This window comes from Pelophylax lessonae (assembly GCF_965119305.1).
Source record: "Pelophylax lessonae genome assembly, chromosome: 11".
NCBI lineage: Eukaryota > Metazoa > Chordata > Amphibia > Anura > Ranidae > Pelophylax > Pelophylax lessonae.
Genome location: NC_138778.1, coordinates 238,033,934 through 238,048,785, shown reverse-complemented (window position 1 = coordinate 238,048,785; position 14,852 = coordinate 238,033,934). Strand labels below are relative to the sequence as shown.

Sequence of the window (14,852 nt, the reverse complement as noted above, 5' to 3'; positions counted from 1 at the left end):
ACTCATTGAGTTATTTCCAGGAAAAATACCCAAATTTTGTCACTAGATGGAGCTGACGATAATAGGAAATCGCTGTGTTAAATTAAAATACAGCCAGAATTTGTCATTACTGGATGAGTGATTGTCGCATCCATCCAACTCATTTCCTACAAGTAGACCCTTTGTTTATTTCTTCAGGCATGATCTCATACTAATACCGGGGGTCATACTCCTGTAGTTATGAGTACGGTAGACATTGAAGAATATAAGTCCAATAAACCAACAATAATAAACCATCCATTAATGTAAAATTAAAGACGACCGGCTTCTGGACTCGACCCGGGCTTTTTCCTCATTTCGCTTCCCACTTTTGCTGTGCATTTATTGTTGTTTGCTCCAATAAACTGCTTTATTTTACCTGCATCCCCATGTGGTCTGGTTTCCTGGCACCCTGACATGTACATCACATACTCCTGACCCCTGCACTATATGCTCTATGTTGCAAATTACATCATTCTCATACTGTATAGTCCTAACTGTTGTATCCTATATAATAAGCTGTGCATTACATAGTCCTTACTACTTTTGCACCCATTTCCTACCAGCTGGACATTTTATATCTGATGATTTGATTGGAGGACAGACTTTTACATGGTGATAATAATGTGATAACATCCTCAGACTTTGGAACCTTAAACAGAAAGTGATAATGTGGGAGGAGTCAGTAACCCAATGATGGGGGTCTTCAGGATCAGTCCAGTCTTCATCTCGGTTGTTCTCCCCCATCCTCACTCTCTGACCTCTGGTGGGGCTCAGCCCCGCTGTTATTCATGATTAAATCATGGACTAAATAAGGAAGTGTGGGACTTCTTGTGTTGGGAAGATGGCAATGAGTGATAGAGGGGGAGGGGACACTCGTCCTATAATCCCCCTCATCACTGTCACTCCTATAAAAGACAGTTCTCGTTGTTTCCTCACTCTCTGACTAAGGTCCATGAATAAAGAAATGAACTGGTAGGAGATCAGAGGACCCATTTACTAATTACCTTGAGGGTGGAATTGTAACATCCTCAGAGACAAAGCTGCCTGATGTGGGCGGAGTCCTGGTTTAGGGGAACCAATCTGCTCATGTTACATAGTTGGTGAGGTTGAAAAAAGACACCAGTTCATCCTGTGGTGTGTGTGTGTGTTTATGTCAATAGTACATTGTATACCCCTGTATGTTGTGGTCATTAGGGTGCCCATCTAATAGTTTTTTAAACTATCGATGCTCCCTGCTGATACCACTGCTTGTGGAAGAGAATTCCACATCCTTACTGCTCTGCCAGTAAAGAATCCTCTTAAGCTTAAACCGCTTCTCTTTCAATTTCAGTGAGTGGCCCCGTGTCTTTTTAAATTCCCTTTTTTTTTTTTGTGTGTGCCCCGTGTGAGGAACGTTAAATTTCCTTTTTAATGAATAGTTTCCTCCCTATGCTAGGGTCACCAGTACAGTATTTGTACATTGATATCATATCCCCCCTCAATCGTCTCTTCTCCAGAGAGAATAGGTTCAGTGCTAAGGTTTCCACATCCTGCCCAGAAGATATTGGCATGCTTAGTTTAGTATCATCCGTAAATACTGAGATTGTACTAGATATCCCCTCCTCCAGATCATTTATGAATAAATTAAACAGGATTGGCCCCAGGACAGAACCTTGGGGGACCCCACTTTCCACACCCGCCCAATCCGAGTACTCCCCATTTATCACCACCCTCTGGACTCTCCCCTGGAGCCAGTTCTCTATCCAGGTACTCACCGTATGGTCCATGTCGGCAGACCTTTGTACAGCAAACGTTTATGGGGAACTGTATCAAATGCCTTTACAAAAACCAGTTACTCCACATCCGCATGTCTAGTAATAATCTTTGTATTTCTATTTTAGTAGATGGACGGGAGATGAGGAAAACCTCAGAGGATTCTCTCACTTTGTCTCCAGACTGTAAAGTAGAAGATGAGGACATCACACAGTATAGTCCAGGAGAAAACCCGGCTACCTCAAATGTCCATCCGGGACCACACAGTGTAGATGGACCATCGTATTCCTCTTATCCTGAGGAACCTCAGACTGTGAGGGACAGTGCCGGACCATCGTATTCCTCTTATCCTGAGGAACCTCAGACTGTGAGGGACGGTGCCGTCCTTCCAACAGATAAGAGGTTTTCCTGCCCTGAGTGTGGGAAGTGTTTCAGTTCTAAATTCAATCTTAATGTTCATAAAAAATCTCACACAGGAGAGAAGCCATATTGCTGTTCTGAGTGCCAGAAATGTTTTGTACAAAAATCACATCTTGTCACACATCAAAGGCTTCACACAGGGGAAAAACCGTACTCCTGTTCTGAGTGTGGGAAATGTTTTTCGGACAAGTCCTTTTTTCATACCCATCAAAGACTGCACAAAGGGGAGAAGCCATATTCCTGTCCTGAGTGCGGGAAATGTTTTGTACTGAAATCAAAACTTGTCACACATCAGAGATCTCATACGGGGGAGAAGCCGTATTCCTGTCCTGAGTGTGGAAAATGTTTTTCAGATAAGTCTAATCTTTACAGACATCAGAAATATCACGTGGGTGAAAAGCTGTATTCCTGTCTTGAGTGCGGGAAATGTTTTTCACAGACGTCCAGTCTTTACAGACATCAGAGATCGCAACACAGACAAGAAGTCACTTCCCTGTCCTGAGTGAGGGAATTGTTCCTCACTGAAGTCCTGTCTTCCTGTACATCAGGGATCCCACACAACCCTCGAGGTCTATTAGTGCCTTGAGTGCGGGAAACGTCTTCTATATGAATGTTGGTGGACATGTGTGGAAGAAGCACCCCCTGATATACACCTCAGATATACTCCATGGCTGATCTTCATCATGTAAGAAACACTTCATAAGGAGATCAAAGATCACCAGAGACATGGATGAAGTGTTGGCCATTGATGGCAGGAGAAAAATAAAAATTGAGTCATTACCTCTCATTGGCTGAGTACATTTTGTGCGGGAAGATTTTGTAACCATTTAAAAGTCTGTTTAAAAAAAAAATATTAGTTGAACGAATGTGACCAGCGATCACCCAGCTGTGATGAATATTGGATATATTCCATTTAACACACAGATCTCTTTGGCTCCATCTAGTGGCCATAATGCAGTATTGTGATATTTTTACTCATTGAGTTATTTCCAGGAAAAATACCCAAATTTTGTCACTAGATGGAGCTGACGATAATAGGAAATCGCTGTGTTAAATTAAAATACAGCCAGAATTTGTCATTACTGGATGAGTGATTGTCGCATCCATCCAACTCATTTCCTACAAGTAGACCCTTTGTTTATTTCTTCAGGCATGATCTCATACTAATACCGGGGGTCATACTCCTGTAGTTATGAGTACGGTAGACATTGAAGAATATAAGTCCAATAAACCAACAATAATAAACCATCCATTAATGTAAAATTAAAAATACCACATTGGGGATTTAGGTGAAGCGAAGTGTTTTAGTAATTAGCTCCATCTAGTGGCAAATTTGGTATTTTCCACTTTAAATCAATGCAAACCATTTGACCAGCACATAGCCCAATAGCATCCATTTATCCCCTCATTCACACAGAAGGAATGGACATGCACTTTTGCCAGATATATTGGCTTGGTTTATTAATGCATTATCATAGCTAACCCTTCTTGCAAGAAGTTCCCTTTTTCTGCCACAAGATGGACCTTTGTGGACTGATCTTCAGTAAAGAGCATTGCACTTTGGGATTTGTGGTCCTAGTCAGAAGGAAGTCCATTACTATCCAGACCCGACTAACTACAAAATCCAGTGTTATTTAAGTCGGGGGGGGGGGGGGGGCGTAACATAAATGAGAAGGCTGGGAAAAATCAGGACAGTCTGCGATAGAGATGCTGGTGTGTGGAGAAGGGAAGGTCCTGTATGAGAGGGAGACATGGAGGAAAACACGGGGCAGTCTGTGATAGAGATGCTGGTGTGTACAGAAGGGAAGGTCCTGTCTGAGAGGGAGACATGGAGGAAAACATGGGGCACTCTGTGATAGAGATGCTGGTGTGTACAGAAGGGAAGGTCCTGTCTGAGAGGGAGACATGAAGAAAAACACGGGGCACTCTGTGATAGAGATGCTGGTGTGTACAGAAGGGAAGGTCCTGTCTGAGAGGGAGACATGGAGGAAAACTGGGCAGTCTGTGATAGAGATGCTGGTGTGTACAGAAGGGAAGGTCCTGTCTGAGAGGAAGACATGAAGGAAAACACGGGGCACTCTGTGATAGAGATGCTGGTGTGTACAGAAGGGAAGGTCCTGTCTGAGAGGGAGACATGGAAAACACGGGGCAGTCTGTGATAGAGATGCTGGTGTGTACAGAAAGGAAGGTCCTATCTGAGAGGGAGACATGAAGGAAAACACGGGGCACTCTGTGATAGAGATGCTGGTGTGTACAGAAGGGAAGGTCCTGTCTGAGAGGGAGACATGGAGGAAAACGGGGCACTCTGTGATAGAGATGCTGGTGTGTACAGAAGGGAAGGTCCTGTCTGAGAGGGAGACATGGAGGAAAACGGGGCAGTCTGCGATAGAGATGCTGGTGTGTACAGAAGGGAAGGTCCTGTCTGAGAGGGAGACATGGAGGAAAACACGGGGCAGTCTGTGATAGAGATGCTGGTGTGTACAGAAGGGAAGGTCCTGTCTGAGAGGGAGACATGGAGGAAAATACGGGGCAGTCTGCGATAGATATGCTGGTGTGTACAGAAGGGAAGGTCCTGTCTGAGAGGGAGACCTGAAGGAAAACACGGGGCACTCTGTGATAGAGATGCTGGTGTGTACAGAAGGGAAGGTCCTGTCTGAGAGGGAGACATGGAGGAAAACACGGGGCAGTCTGTGATAGAGATGCTGGTGTGTACAGAAGGGAAGGTCCTGTCTGAGAGGGAGACATGGAAAACACGGGGCAGTCTGTGATAGATGGGTCAGGGGGTGTTGGTATGGGGCGCTACCACCTTGTACAACAAAATCAATGGTGTATGTGGTCCCAATATGAAAGTGCACTGTGATCATATAAAAGCAAATTATGTGCAAGAAAAAAACTTTAATATACAATATATAAGGTTCTGCGTGCTATAAATGAGATAATATGGTGTGCAAACAGTGCATACAGTAGAGCAATCCACAGTATATGTTGTTTAGGTGAATTGTACCATTTATTGAGTATATACTAGAAATGCGACCATCAGCCTGTGGTCGGTGAGAAAGTGCCAAGTGCAAAAAATCGGGTGAATAAACTTAAATAATACTTGAAAAACCTTTTATTGTGATATCCCCTTGCGGGGAAGACTGGCCTCCGTGGTTGGTAAACCAGTGGTAGTAAAGTAAAGTGGTGAGTGAGTTGCGCTATTAATGGCGCGTGCTGGGAGAAAAAAGTGCTTTGTACCAGAGGTCAAGCACTTACCAAGTCCTCTCCCTTCCTCCTCACTCAGCCGGGTTGGTTACTTCTCCCCTTACTGTGATGCCTGCGGTGTTTGGATGTTTCACCGGAGTAGTAGTGCTCGCATCTAGGGAGTCAGTGTACAAAACCAAAAGAGGCTTCCATGGCGTAGTACAGTAATTCAATAAAGAATAAAAGTGTAGCGACTCACAGTATGAGAAGTTCACCGTCAGCTTTTGCTCAATGTGTCTCTGGTGTTCGGCCGCGCGGCGCTTCCGCGTTCCACCGGCCAGAACCACCACACCGGAAGTGACGTATGACGCTGGATGCCGCTCTACGCGTTTCGTCAGTGTGACGTCATCTGGGGGCGGTGATAGAGATGCTGGTGTGTACAGAAGGGAAGGTCCTGTCTGAGAGGGAGACATGGGGCAATCTGTTATAGAGATGCTGGTGTGTACAGAAGGGAAGGTCCTGACTGAGAGGGAGACATGGAGGAAAACACAGGGCAGTCTGCGATAGAGATGCTGGTGTGTACAGAAGGAAAAGTCCTTTCTGAGAGAAAAACACAGGGGACGACTGTGCATTACATGAGAGACAGTGTCTGTCAGTTCTGGAGAACTGAGAAATCTGCTGCAGTCTGTCAAGTCCAGTCTGTGTCCGTGCCACTGTCTGCTGGAGCTGGGGGATCGTCCTGAGTCCTAATATCGGAGCCACCAGAGATCCTGACCTACTGATTCCTGCTGTGACACCGCCGTGCCTATGTAAAGGTTGCTGATGTACCGCTAGGCCCAGACTGGAACAAAAAATAGGCCCGGGCGTTTTGGACTGAGCGGCGCATGACACAGGTGAGGGGGGCCAGGAAAGAGAATGGGGGTCGGAGAGCACAGGGAAGAATCTGGAGAACACGGGGTGGGGAAGAGAGCACTGGGGGGGGGGTATAGAGCTCTAGGTGGGGAGGAGAAGAGCACTGGGGGGAAACCAGAGAACACAGGTTGGGGTAGAGAGCACAAGGGGCGCTTGAGAGCACTGGGGTGAAGTGCACAGAAGAGAGGCAGAGAAAACGGGGGAAGAGGAGAGCACAGGAGGGGACTAGAGAGTATGGGGGTCTGGAGAGCACTCCGGGGGTCAGAGCACAGAGGGAAGCAAGAACACGGTGGGGTGGAGAGCACAGGGGGGCTGAGAGCACAGGTGAGGCGGACAGTACTAGGGGGCAGACGGAGATCATGGAGGGATGTCGGAGGGGCATGAGGGGGACTGGAGAGCACTGGGGGATGTCGTAGGGGCATGAGGGGGGCTGGAGAGCACTGGGGGATGTCGGAAGGGCATGAGGGGGGCTGGAGAGCACTGGGGGATGTTGGAGGGGAATGAGGGAGGCTGGAGAGCACTGGGGGATGTCAGAGAGCACTGGAGGGCCAGAGAGCACAAGGGGGGGAAAGCATGGGGGGGCAGCAGATAGAAGCAAGATATGAGAAGTAGGGGTGGCTGCATATAGTGCATGATTCACTTGCTCCACTAGTGTCCCCCACAATCACAATTTGTAGTGCTTCCACCACCAGGTGACACCATGTATTAAAGACTCTTACCGGATCCTGTGGACCATCATATAGTATGGTGAAATGTGCGTGTTTTACATCTCCTTATGAAGGAGAACTCCAAACCACCAAATGTGATTCAGTCAGGGTTGGTTCATCAGCAGGATGAAAAATAAAAAGTATATACCCCCGTAGTGTGATCCATAAAAAACGTAGTAAAAAAATAACAAGTAAAACTTGCAAAGGGAATCACACTAAGCAAATCCTTAGGCAATAGGTTAACAAAACCTGCATATAGCAATAAAAACAGATACAATTGCTCTCCCACCTGCAAACCGGGGGACCCATCCCAAACTCTGTTCATCTTCCTGGTCTCTCATACACAAAATGGAGGACACACATCATTACTCAGTTGCTTGGCCGGGTGGGTTAGTAATTATTATTATACAGGATTTATATGGCGCCAACAGTTTGCGCAGAGCTTAACAAAATGAAGGCAGACATTACAGTTACACTACAATTTGGTACAAAAGGAATCAGGGGGTCCAGCTCGTTAGAGCTTACAATCTAAAAGGGAGGGTCAATTGATACAAAAGGCAATAGCTGTGGGCATGAGCTGATGGAGAAAGTGAAACAGCGTATTAGTTATTAGCCGGATAGGCTTCTTTAAAGAGAAGAGTTTTCAGGGATCGTCTAAAGATGAATAGATTATCTTTATTCGGACAGATTGAGGTAGAGAGTTCAAAAGAATGGGAGAAGCTCTGGAGAAATCCTGGAGGCGGGCATGGGAAGAGGTGAAGGGAGCTAGAGAGCAGGAGGTCTTGGGAGGACCGAAGAGAGCGGCTAGGTTGATATTTTGAGATCAGGTTAGTGATGTAGCTGGGGGCAGAGTTGTGGATGGCTTTGTAAACTATTGTTAGCACTGAATTTTATTTGTTGGGTGAGTGGAAGCCAATGGAGGGATTGGCAGAGAGGGGTGGAGGACACTGAACGGTTGGTAAGGTGGATGAGTCTTGCAGCAGCATTCATTATGGATTGAAGGTGGGAGGAGCCTATGTAAAGGTAATCCAATGAGGAGGGAGTTACAGTAGTCGAGGTGAAAGATAACCAGGGCGTGAATTATAAGCTTGGTGGTTAAAAAGGGGCGTATTCTAGCAATGTTGCGGAGGTTAAGGCGGCATGATTTGGACAGGGATTGGATGTGAGCCTGAAAGGACAGTGCAGAGTCCAGGGTTACCCCTAGCACCCTGGCATGTGTGGAAGGACTGATAGCTGTTTCATTGATCTTGACAGAGAATTCGGGGGAAGGGGCATGTGGAGGAGGAAATATTATGAGCTCGGTTTTAGATAGATTCAGTTTGAGGAAGTGGTGAGACATCCAGGCTGTTATGTCTGTTAGTAGATCAGTGATGAGGGAGGAGACTGATGGAGTGAGCTGAGGGGTCGAGAGGTGGATTTTTGTGTCATCAGCATAGAAATGGTAGTGGAAGCCATGGGAGGCTATTAGCTGACCCAGGGAGGAGGTATAGATTGAGAATGGTTGCGGTCCAAAAACAGAACCTTGGGGGACCCCAACAGTGAGAGGAGTTGCAGGGGAGTAAATTGAATTGTGACACTGAAGGTGCGGTGAGATAGGTAAGATTCAAACCAATGGAGAGCACAGTCACGGAGACCGAGGATATTGAGTAATTGGGTATAGACCTCTATATATACACCAGCACATTAGTAACTATTCGAGCCTGCACTTCCCACAGATGACACCGCACCATATACCCTTTCCCATGCATGTAATGGTAAACTGCTATTCTTGTATCAATTCTATGTATAATCTACTGGAAAGGGACTTCCCCTTTTACTCTCTCTATAAAATGTTCTTCACTGTTTGAATAAAGCGAGGATTCTGTGACATCGTACCTTCCGTCTCTGTGTCTCATTGAGTGCTCCCAGATATCTGAAGGAACTTTGATGCCGAGGGCCATGCGAGTCTGAATTATGGCCAACACCTATATATACTTAGTTACTAAGACTTTGTGAGGCGGTTCATATTTATTTTGCTAGTCATACCCATCCTTTCACAATACATATTTTTTTTGTTTAATACATTTTTATTAAGAAATTTGCATAAACAACAAATAGGAACAAAGAAAAAACGTATCAACCATTACGGGAGAGGAAAAAACAAACATACCTTCTCCATCAGCATACGTTTAACAATGAGTATAACCAAACATTCGAGATGAAATGTGAGCAAGCATGGTAACAAAATGCCGCAATACGTCGGAGAAGCAGAAAGGTAAAGAATATACGAAAGAGGGGAAGGAGATGAGAAGGGAGAGGGTGGTGGGGGGGGGGAGCAAGATAAGGGAAGAAAAAATGGGAGGCGACCGGCTCCTATGGCTGTAGAGATAAAAAGCATTAAAAGGTGAGTAAGTATCATGACATCAGCTCAGCATAAGAGGCAGAATGAGTGAAGGAGATCGCACAGGCCCACGTCTTGTACGCCTTATTAGGCTCCTTTCACACACTCCGTCCGTTGGACGGAGTCCGTTTTTCTCAGCGGGGGATCGAGCCGCCGATCCCCCGCTGAGCAGCAGGAGGACAGCTGTGTCTCCGCACACAGCTGTGTCTCCGCGCTGTGTGCGGAGACACAGCTGACAGTTCCCCATGCATCTCTATGGGGGAAATTGGATGTCAACGGACCGTCAGTCCGTTCTCACCCGATCCCATCCGATCCGATCCGCTGGACGGATGGAAAATAGGGTTTCCATCACGTCCAGATTTGACGGATCGGATCGGATGTCAGCGGACATGTCTCCATAGGAATGCATGGGGGGACCGTTCAGATCCGCCAAAAAAACGGACAGGCGGATCTGAACGGTCCGCCTGTGTGAAAGGGGCCTTAGGTTGATTTCTATATTCTAGGGTCATATCTTCCATGTGATAAAGGTGATCTACAGTTTGAAGCCATAGAGAGATAGGGGGAATAGTTTGGCTTTTCCAGTATCTAGGAATTAAAGCCTTGGCCGCATTCAAAAAATGAGGGGTAATGGAGCGTCAATATAGGCCTGTTGGATCCCCCGTGCAGTGAAACAGTACAACCCATGGGTCATTGACTATGGGGTAACCTTGAATATGTTCAATAAGTTTCAATATCCTCGCCCAGTATGGTTTTATAAGTGGGCAAGACCACCATTCACAATACATATATAGATATTCCATAACATCGATCTTTATATGTGTCTTGTTGGTTAGTTATAATTGATTGATTTTATCATTCACATGCATGGTTGCGGTGCATTGCAGCAGTCAATACTTTAGCACATTTCCCACACACACGTTTATATACCGTATATACTTGAGTATAAGCCGAGTTTTTCGGCACATTTTTTGTGCTGAAAACGTCCCCCTCGGCTTATACTCGAGTCAAGAAAAAAAAAAGTCCCTGGCCGCTCCGACGTGCTTAAGCTTTAAAAATGGCGCCACCTGGCGCATACATGTCACCGCGCATGCGCCACCGCCGCTCAGGACAGGCCGGGAATAGCCGAACGTATATGAGCGGCGGCGGCGCATGCGCAATGACGTGTCAGCGCCAGGCGGCGCCATTTTTAAAATGAAGGCGCCTCTGGAATAGGTAAGTGAAACAGCTGCACTACCTGCCATTATGCAGGGCTGCGGGCATACTACAAGGGATGCAGTGCTGCGGGCATGGTCCACCTGCACCATGCCCACAGCACTGCATCTCTTGTAGTATGCCCACAACCCCGGATCCTCTTGTACCATGCCAGTCACCCTGCAGACCCCTGTACCATGCCAGCCACCCTGCATTCTCCTGTACCATGCCAGTCACCCTGCATTCTCCTGTACCATGCCAGTCACCCTGCATTCTCCTGTACAATGCCTGCCACCCTGCATTCTCCTGTACCATGCCAGTCACCCTGCATTCTCCTGTACCATGCCTGCCACCCTGCATTCTCCTGTACCATGCCCGCCGCCCTGCCTTCCCCTGTACCATGCCCTCCACCCTGCATTCTCACCCTAGGCTTATACTTGAGTCAATCATTTTTCCCATCTTTTTGTGGTAAAAGTAGGGGCCTCGGCTTATACTTGGGTTGACTTATACTCGAGTATATACGGTACATTTGTGATCTCATATATGCGCCATCTAATTTTTTTAGACATCAACGGGTTTCCGTGGAATTTCAATAATTGTACCAATTTCGGTACTTTTACATCAGTATTTGGGATTCTCGGGGTAAGTTAGACTCTTCATGTTTCTAGAGGGGTATACTATACACTTTATATACTATACACTTTATATACTATACAATTTATATATTATATACTTTTATGGTTCAACACAGAACTCTTTTTAATAAGTGTGCTTTATTCCACCCATTACACACTATTCACCTCTTTATTCATTTCTAGGGGGGGGCGGAGTCTTTCTGGCTCTCAGTGATCCCGATTTTCCTTATTTCTGGCTTTCCCACAGAAAATTCCTGGAACCTCTAAGATGATAATTCTATGCCATTGTCTTCTTTCTCAATGATCCTCCATACAGCGTGTCATGTATTGGGTGGACAGGCAGAATTACTAGACCTTGTATATAAGAAGATACATCCAATATCCACGTGATTTGTCATGTGATTCACTGTAAGTTGTTGTTCAAATATGTAACATGTCTTAGAGAATTTTATAATCAATATATGTATCTGTTTATTTTCTAGTGAAGTGATACTCCCTGATGAAGGCGAGTTCTTTCTCCGAAACGCGTTGGGTGGAGGTCACAATTCAATGATTGCATCCTCCACAGTTGCTGCATTTACAGTTTATTACTATTATGCTGTATCTATTGTTATGTATCTCGTGTACTTTTTGTATCTTCACTTGCATGTGTAACTATTTGTGTAACACATTTTTATATTTTTCATTGGATCAATATACATTATTTCTCTATCGTCCATTGACAGATGCAGCCTCCATCTTCATTAGCTGAATGGGTTATGCTGCCCCCCACAGGAGTAGTCTAGGCAGGAAAAAAATTAAATGTACACGCCCACTGGGCCATCCCCACAGCAAACCAGTTTGTTTATGCCTAGAGAAGGAGTAGGACCTAGGTTTCCTGCTGGGACTCTGGTCTCAGTTTTTTATTCTTTTCAGAATAGTTACATAGTAGATGAGGTTGAAGAAAGACAATAGTCCATCCAGTTCCCCCTGTGTAGGTGTGTGCGGCTGTAATCATCTCACATACCCCTGAATGTTCTGATCCTTGAGATGTACGTCTAAGAGTCTTTTGAAAGCCACCATACTTCCCGCAGAAACCACCTCTTGTGGCAGAGAATTCCACAATCTTGTAGCCCTCACAGTAAAGATCCCCCCACGTTGCCTGAGGTTAAAACGCTTCTCCTCTAATCGCATTGTATGCCCTCGTGCAATCCCTTCGACTGAACAGCTTTTTTTCTAAGCTGAGATCCCCATTGAGATATTTATAAATTGCTATCATGTCCCCCCTCAGGCGTCTCTTCTCCAGGGAGAATAAATCATGCGATTGCAGACGCTCTTCATAATTAAGGTCCTCCAATCCCCTAATCAGTTTAGTTGCCCTTCTCTGGACTCTCTCCAGCTCCGACGCATCCCTCCTGAGGACTGGCGACCAGAACTGGACAGAATACTCCAGATGCGCTCGGACCAGAGTTTTATAAAGTGGAAGGATTATAGTCTTATCTCTGGAATACATCCCTTTCTTTATGCATGCTAATATTCTGCTGGCTTTGGCAGCTGCCGCTTGACATTACATGCTATTGCCTAATATATCATCAACCAAGACTCCCAGATCTTTCTCCATTTTTGATTCCCCCAAGGGCTCCCCTCCTAACGTGTATTGTGCTTTTATGTTTTTAGTCCCCAGGTGCAAAACCTTCCACTTCTCCACATTAAACCTCATTTGCCATGTCGTTGCCCACTCCGTTATTTTGTCCAGGTCATTCTGTAGGATATCTGCTTCATGCTGTAAAGTTATTGCCCTGCCCAATTTTGTGTCATCTGCAAAAACTTATAACGCCCCCCACCGCCCGGAGAGCTAAAGAGTAAGCCAATCAGACGGCTCTTCACACGACATAGGCGGTTCCAACGGAGGGCAAAATCAAAAACTTGTGAGCGGAGCCTGTGGTTTTTGCGCTCCAGTGGTCGCCCTCGCACGTCGCCGCTGACAGCTACGCCCCCCATCATGGCTGCGGCTCCTGTGTAGAGCGGAGCCGGGACAGGAGGAACCGCTCAGCCCGAGCTGCGGCCACAGCGGACGTGCGTGGTTAGCGGAGGTGACTACGGATATCCGACCAGCAGAGGGGACATCCACTCAGGAGAATTTTCCTGCGTTTTTGACATATACCATCTGGTAAGAGGCCAATTTGTGTCATCTCACAGGGTGGAATTGTAGTGGAAGTTTTCCTCCTCTCCAACTGGCTACATTGAGTTTTACTCTGCACCTTACCTCATTCATTCTGGTAAGGAGGAAAGCCTGTCGGTGGTGGGAATCACTATTTATATCACTGGAAACATCATCTGAAGTTGATTTCTCACAATTTTTCATATTACACTGTATGGTGAAGATTATATTATTTGGACTTTGTGGGCTATTATTGGTTTTTGCACCTTTTTGAGTTTTTCCATTTCTTGATTGGATCACGTTCACTTTTTGGTTCATTGATCACCCATACATTTTGATGCAATTTTCACTGTTAATTCATTGTGATTTTTGTATACGTGTTAATATGGTAATTCATTTTAGCACTCTTGTTTAGCGCACCTATTTTTTCAACAACTGTATCAAACACCTTAGCGAAATCCAGGTACACCACATCCACTGGTCTGCCCCTATCTAGCTCACAGCTCACCTCCTTGTAGAACGTTAACAGATTGGTTTGACAAGAACGCCCATTTGTAAACCCGTGCTGATTACTGCTGATGATGTTGTCTTTAGCAAACTCTACAATATAGTCCCTTATCATCCCCTCCAGAAGTTTACATACTACTGATGTCAAACTGACAGGCCTATAATTTCCCGGGATATGCCTCTGACCCTTTTTGAATATCGGAATCACGTTAGCTTTCCTCCAATCCCCTGGTACGTCTCCTGTCTTAATACTGTCAGCAAAGATCAGGAACAGTGGTCTAGATATAACCTTACTGAGTTCCTTGAGTACTCTCGGATGTACGCCATCCGGTCCTGGTGATTTGGTTGTGTTAAGTTTATCCAGCCTTTCCCTGAATTCACCCTCTGTTAGCCATAGTGGCAAGTCCTGTGTATTACTACTAACCATACAGTCATGGTCAGTGTACCCCTCCGTTTCCTGTGTAAAGACTGACGAGAAAAAAGCGTTCAGCACGGTTGCTTTTTCAGTGTCCTCTGTAACCATCCCCCCATCATCGTTAATTATGTGTGCAATATGCTCTGCCCTAGTTTTTTTGCTGTTGATATATTTAAAGAATTTCTTTGGGTTTTTTTTTTTTACTATCCTCCGCTATTTGTCTCTCAAAGTTGATTTTAGCCATCTTGATTTCGTGCTTACTTTTCTTATTTGCCTCCTTGTATTGCTCGAAAGCCAATACTGTGCCCTCTGATTTATATTTCTTGAAGGCCAATTTTTTCCCCCTAATAAGTTTTTTAACGCTACGGTTTAGCCAGCCAGGTTTGGCTTTGTCTCTTCTAAATTTATTTCCCATAGGAATGCACTGCAAGATGCATTTGCTCAATATGGTCCTAAAGCATTCCCATTTTTCCTCTGTGGTCAGGGATCCCAGGGTTTGGTCCCAGTTTACCCTTTCCATCAATGAGTACAATTTTGGAAAGTTTGCCCTTCTGAAATTTAGGGTTCTTATGTTCCCCACTTGCCTTGT

General features: G+C 45.5%; 3 protein-coding genes across 3 annotated transcripts in view; 2 read left to right on the top strand and 1 right to left on the bottom strand.

The window, feature by feature from the left end:
• Window positions 1–14,852, top strand: part of LOC309567520 (uncharacterized protein) — a gene marked incomplete at its 5' end in the record, with an annotated part of 1,161,679 nt that overhangs the window by 407,121 nt on the left and 739,706 nt on the right. The gene's annotated exons all lie outside the window — the stretch shown is intronic.
• LOC309567217 (uncharacterized protein) overlaps window positions 1–14,852 on the bottom strand; it is a 157,285-nt gene that overhangs the window by 52,387 nt on the left and 90,046 nt on the right. The gene's annotated exons all lie outside the window — the stretch shown is intronic.
• On the top strand, window positions 1,916–2,874 carry LOC309566968 (uncharacterized protein; the record flags this gene model as incomplete). The annotated part of the gene is made up of 1 exon (XM_082272287.1): window positions 1,916–2,874. The coding sequence occupies one exon, from the start codon at window positions 1,916–1,918 to the stop codon at window positions 2,693–2,695; it is 780 nt and encodes a 259-aa protein (XP_082128413.1). The 3' UTR covers window positions 2,696–2,874.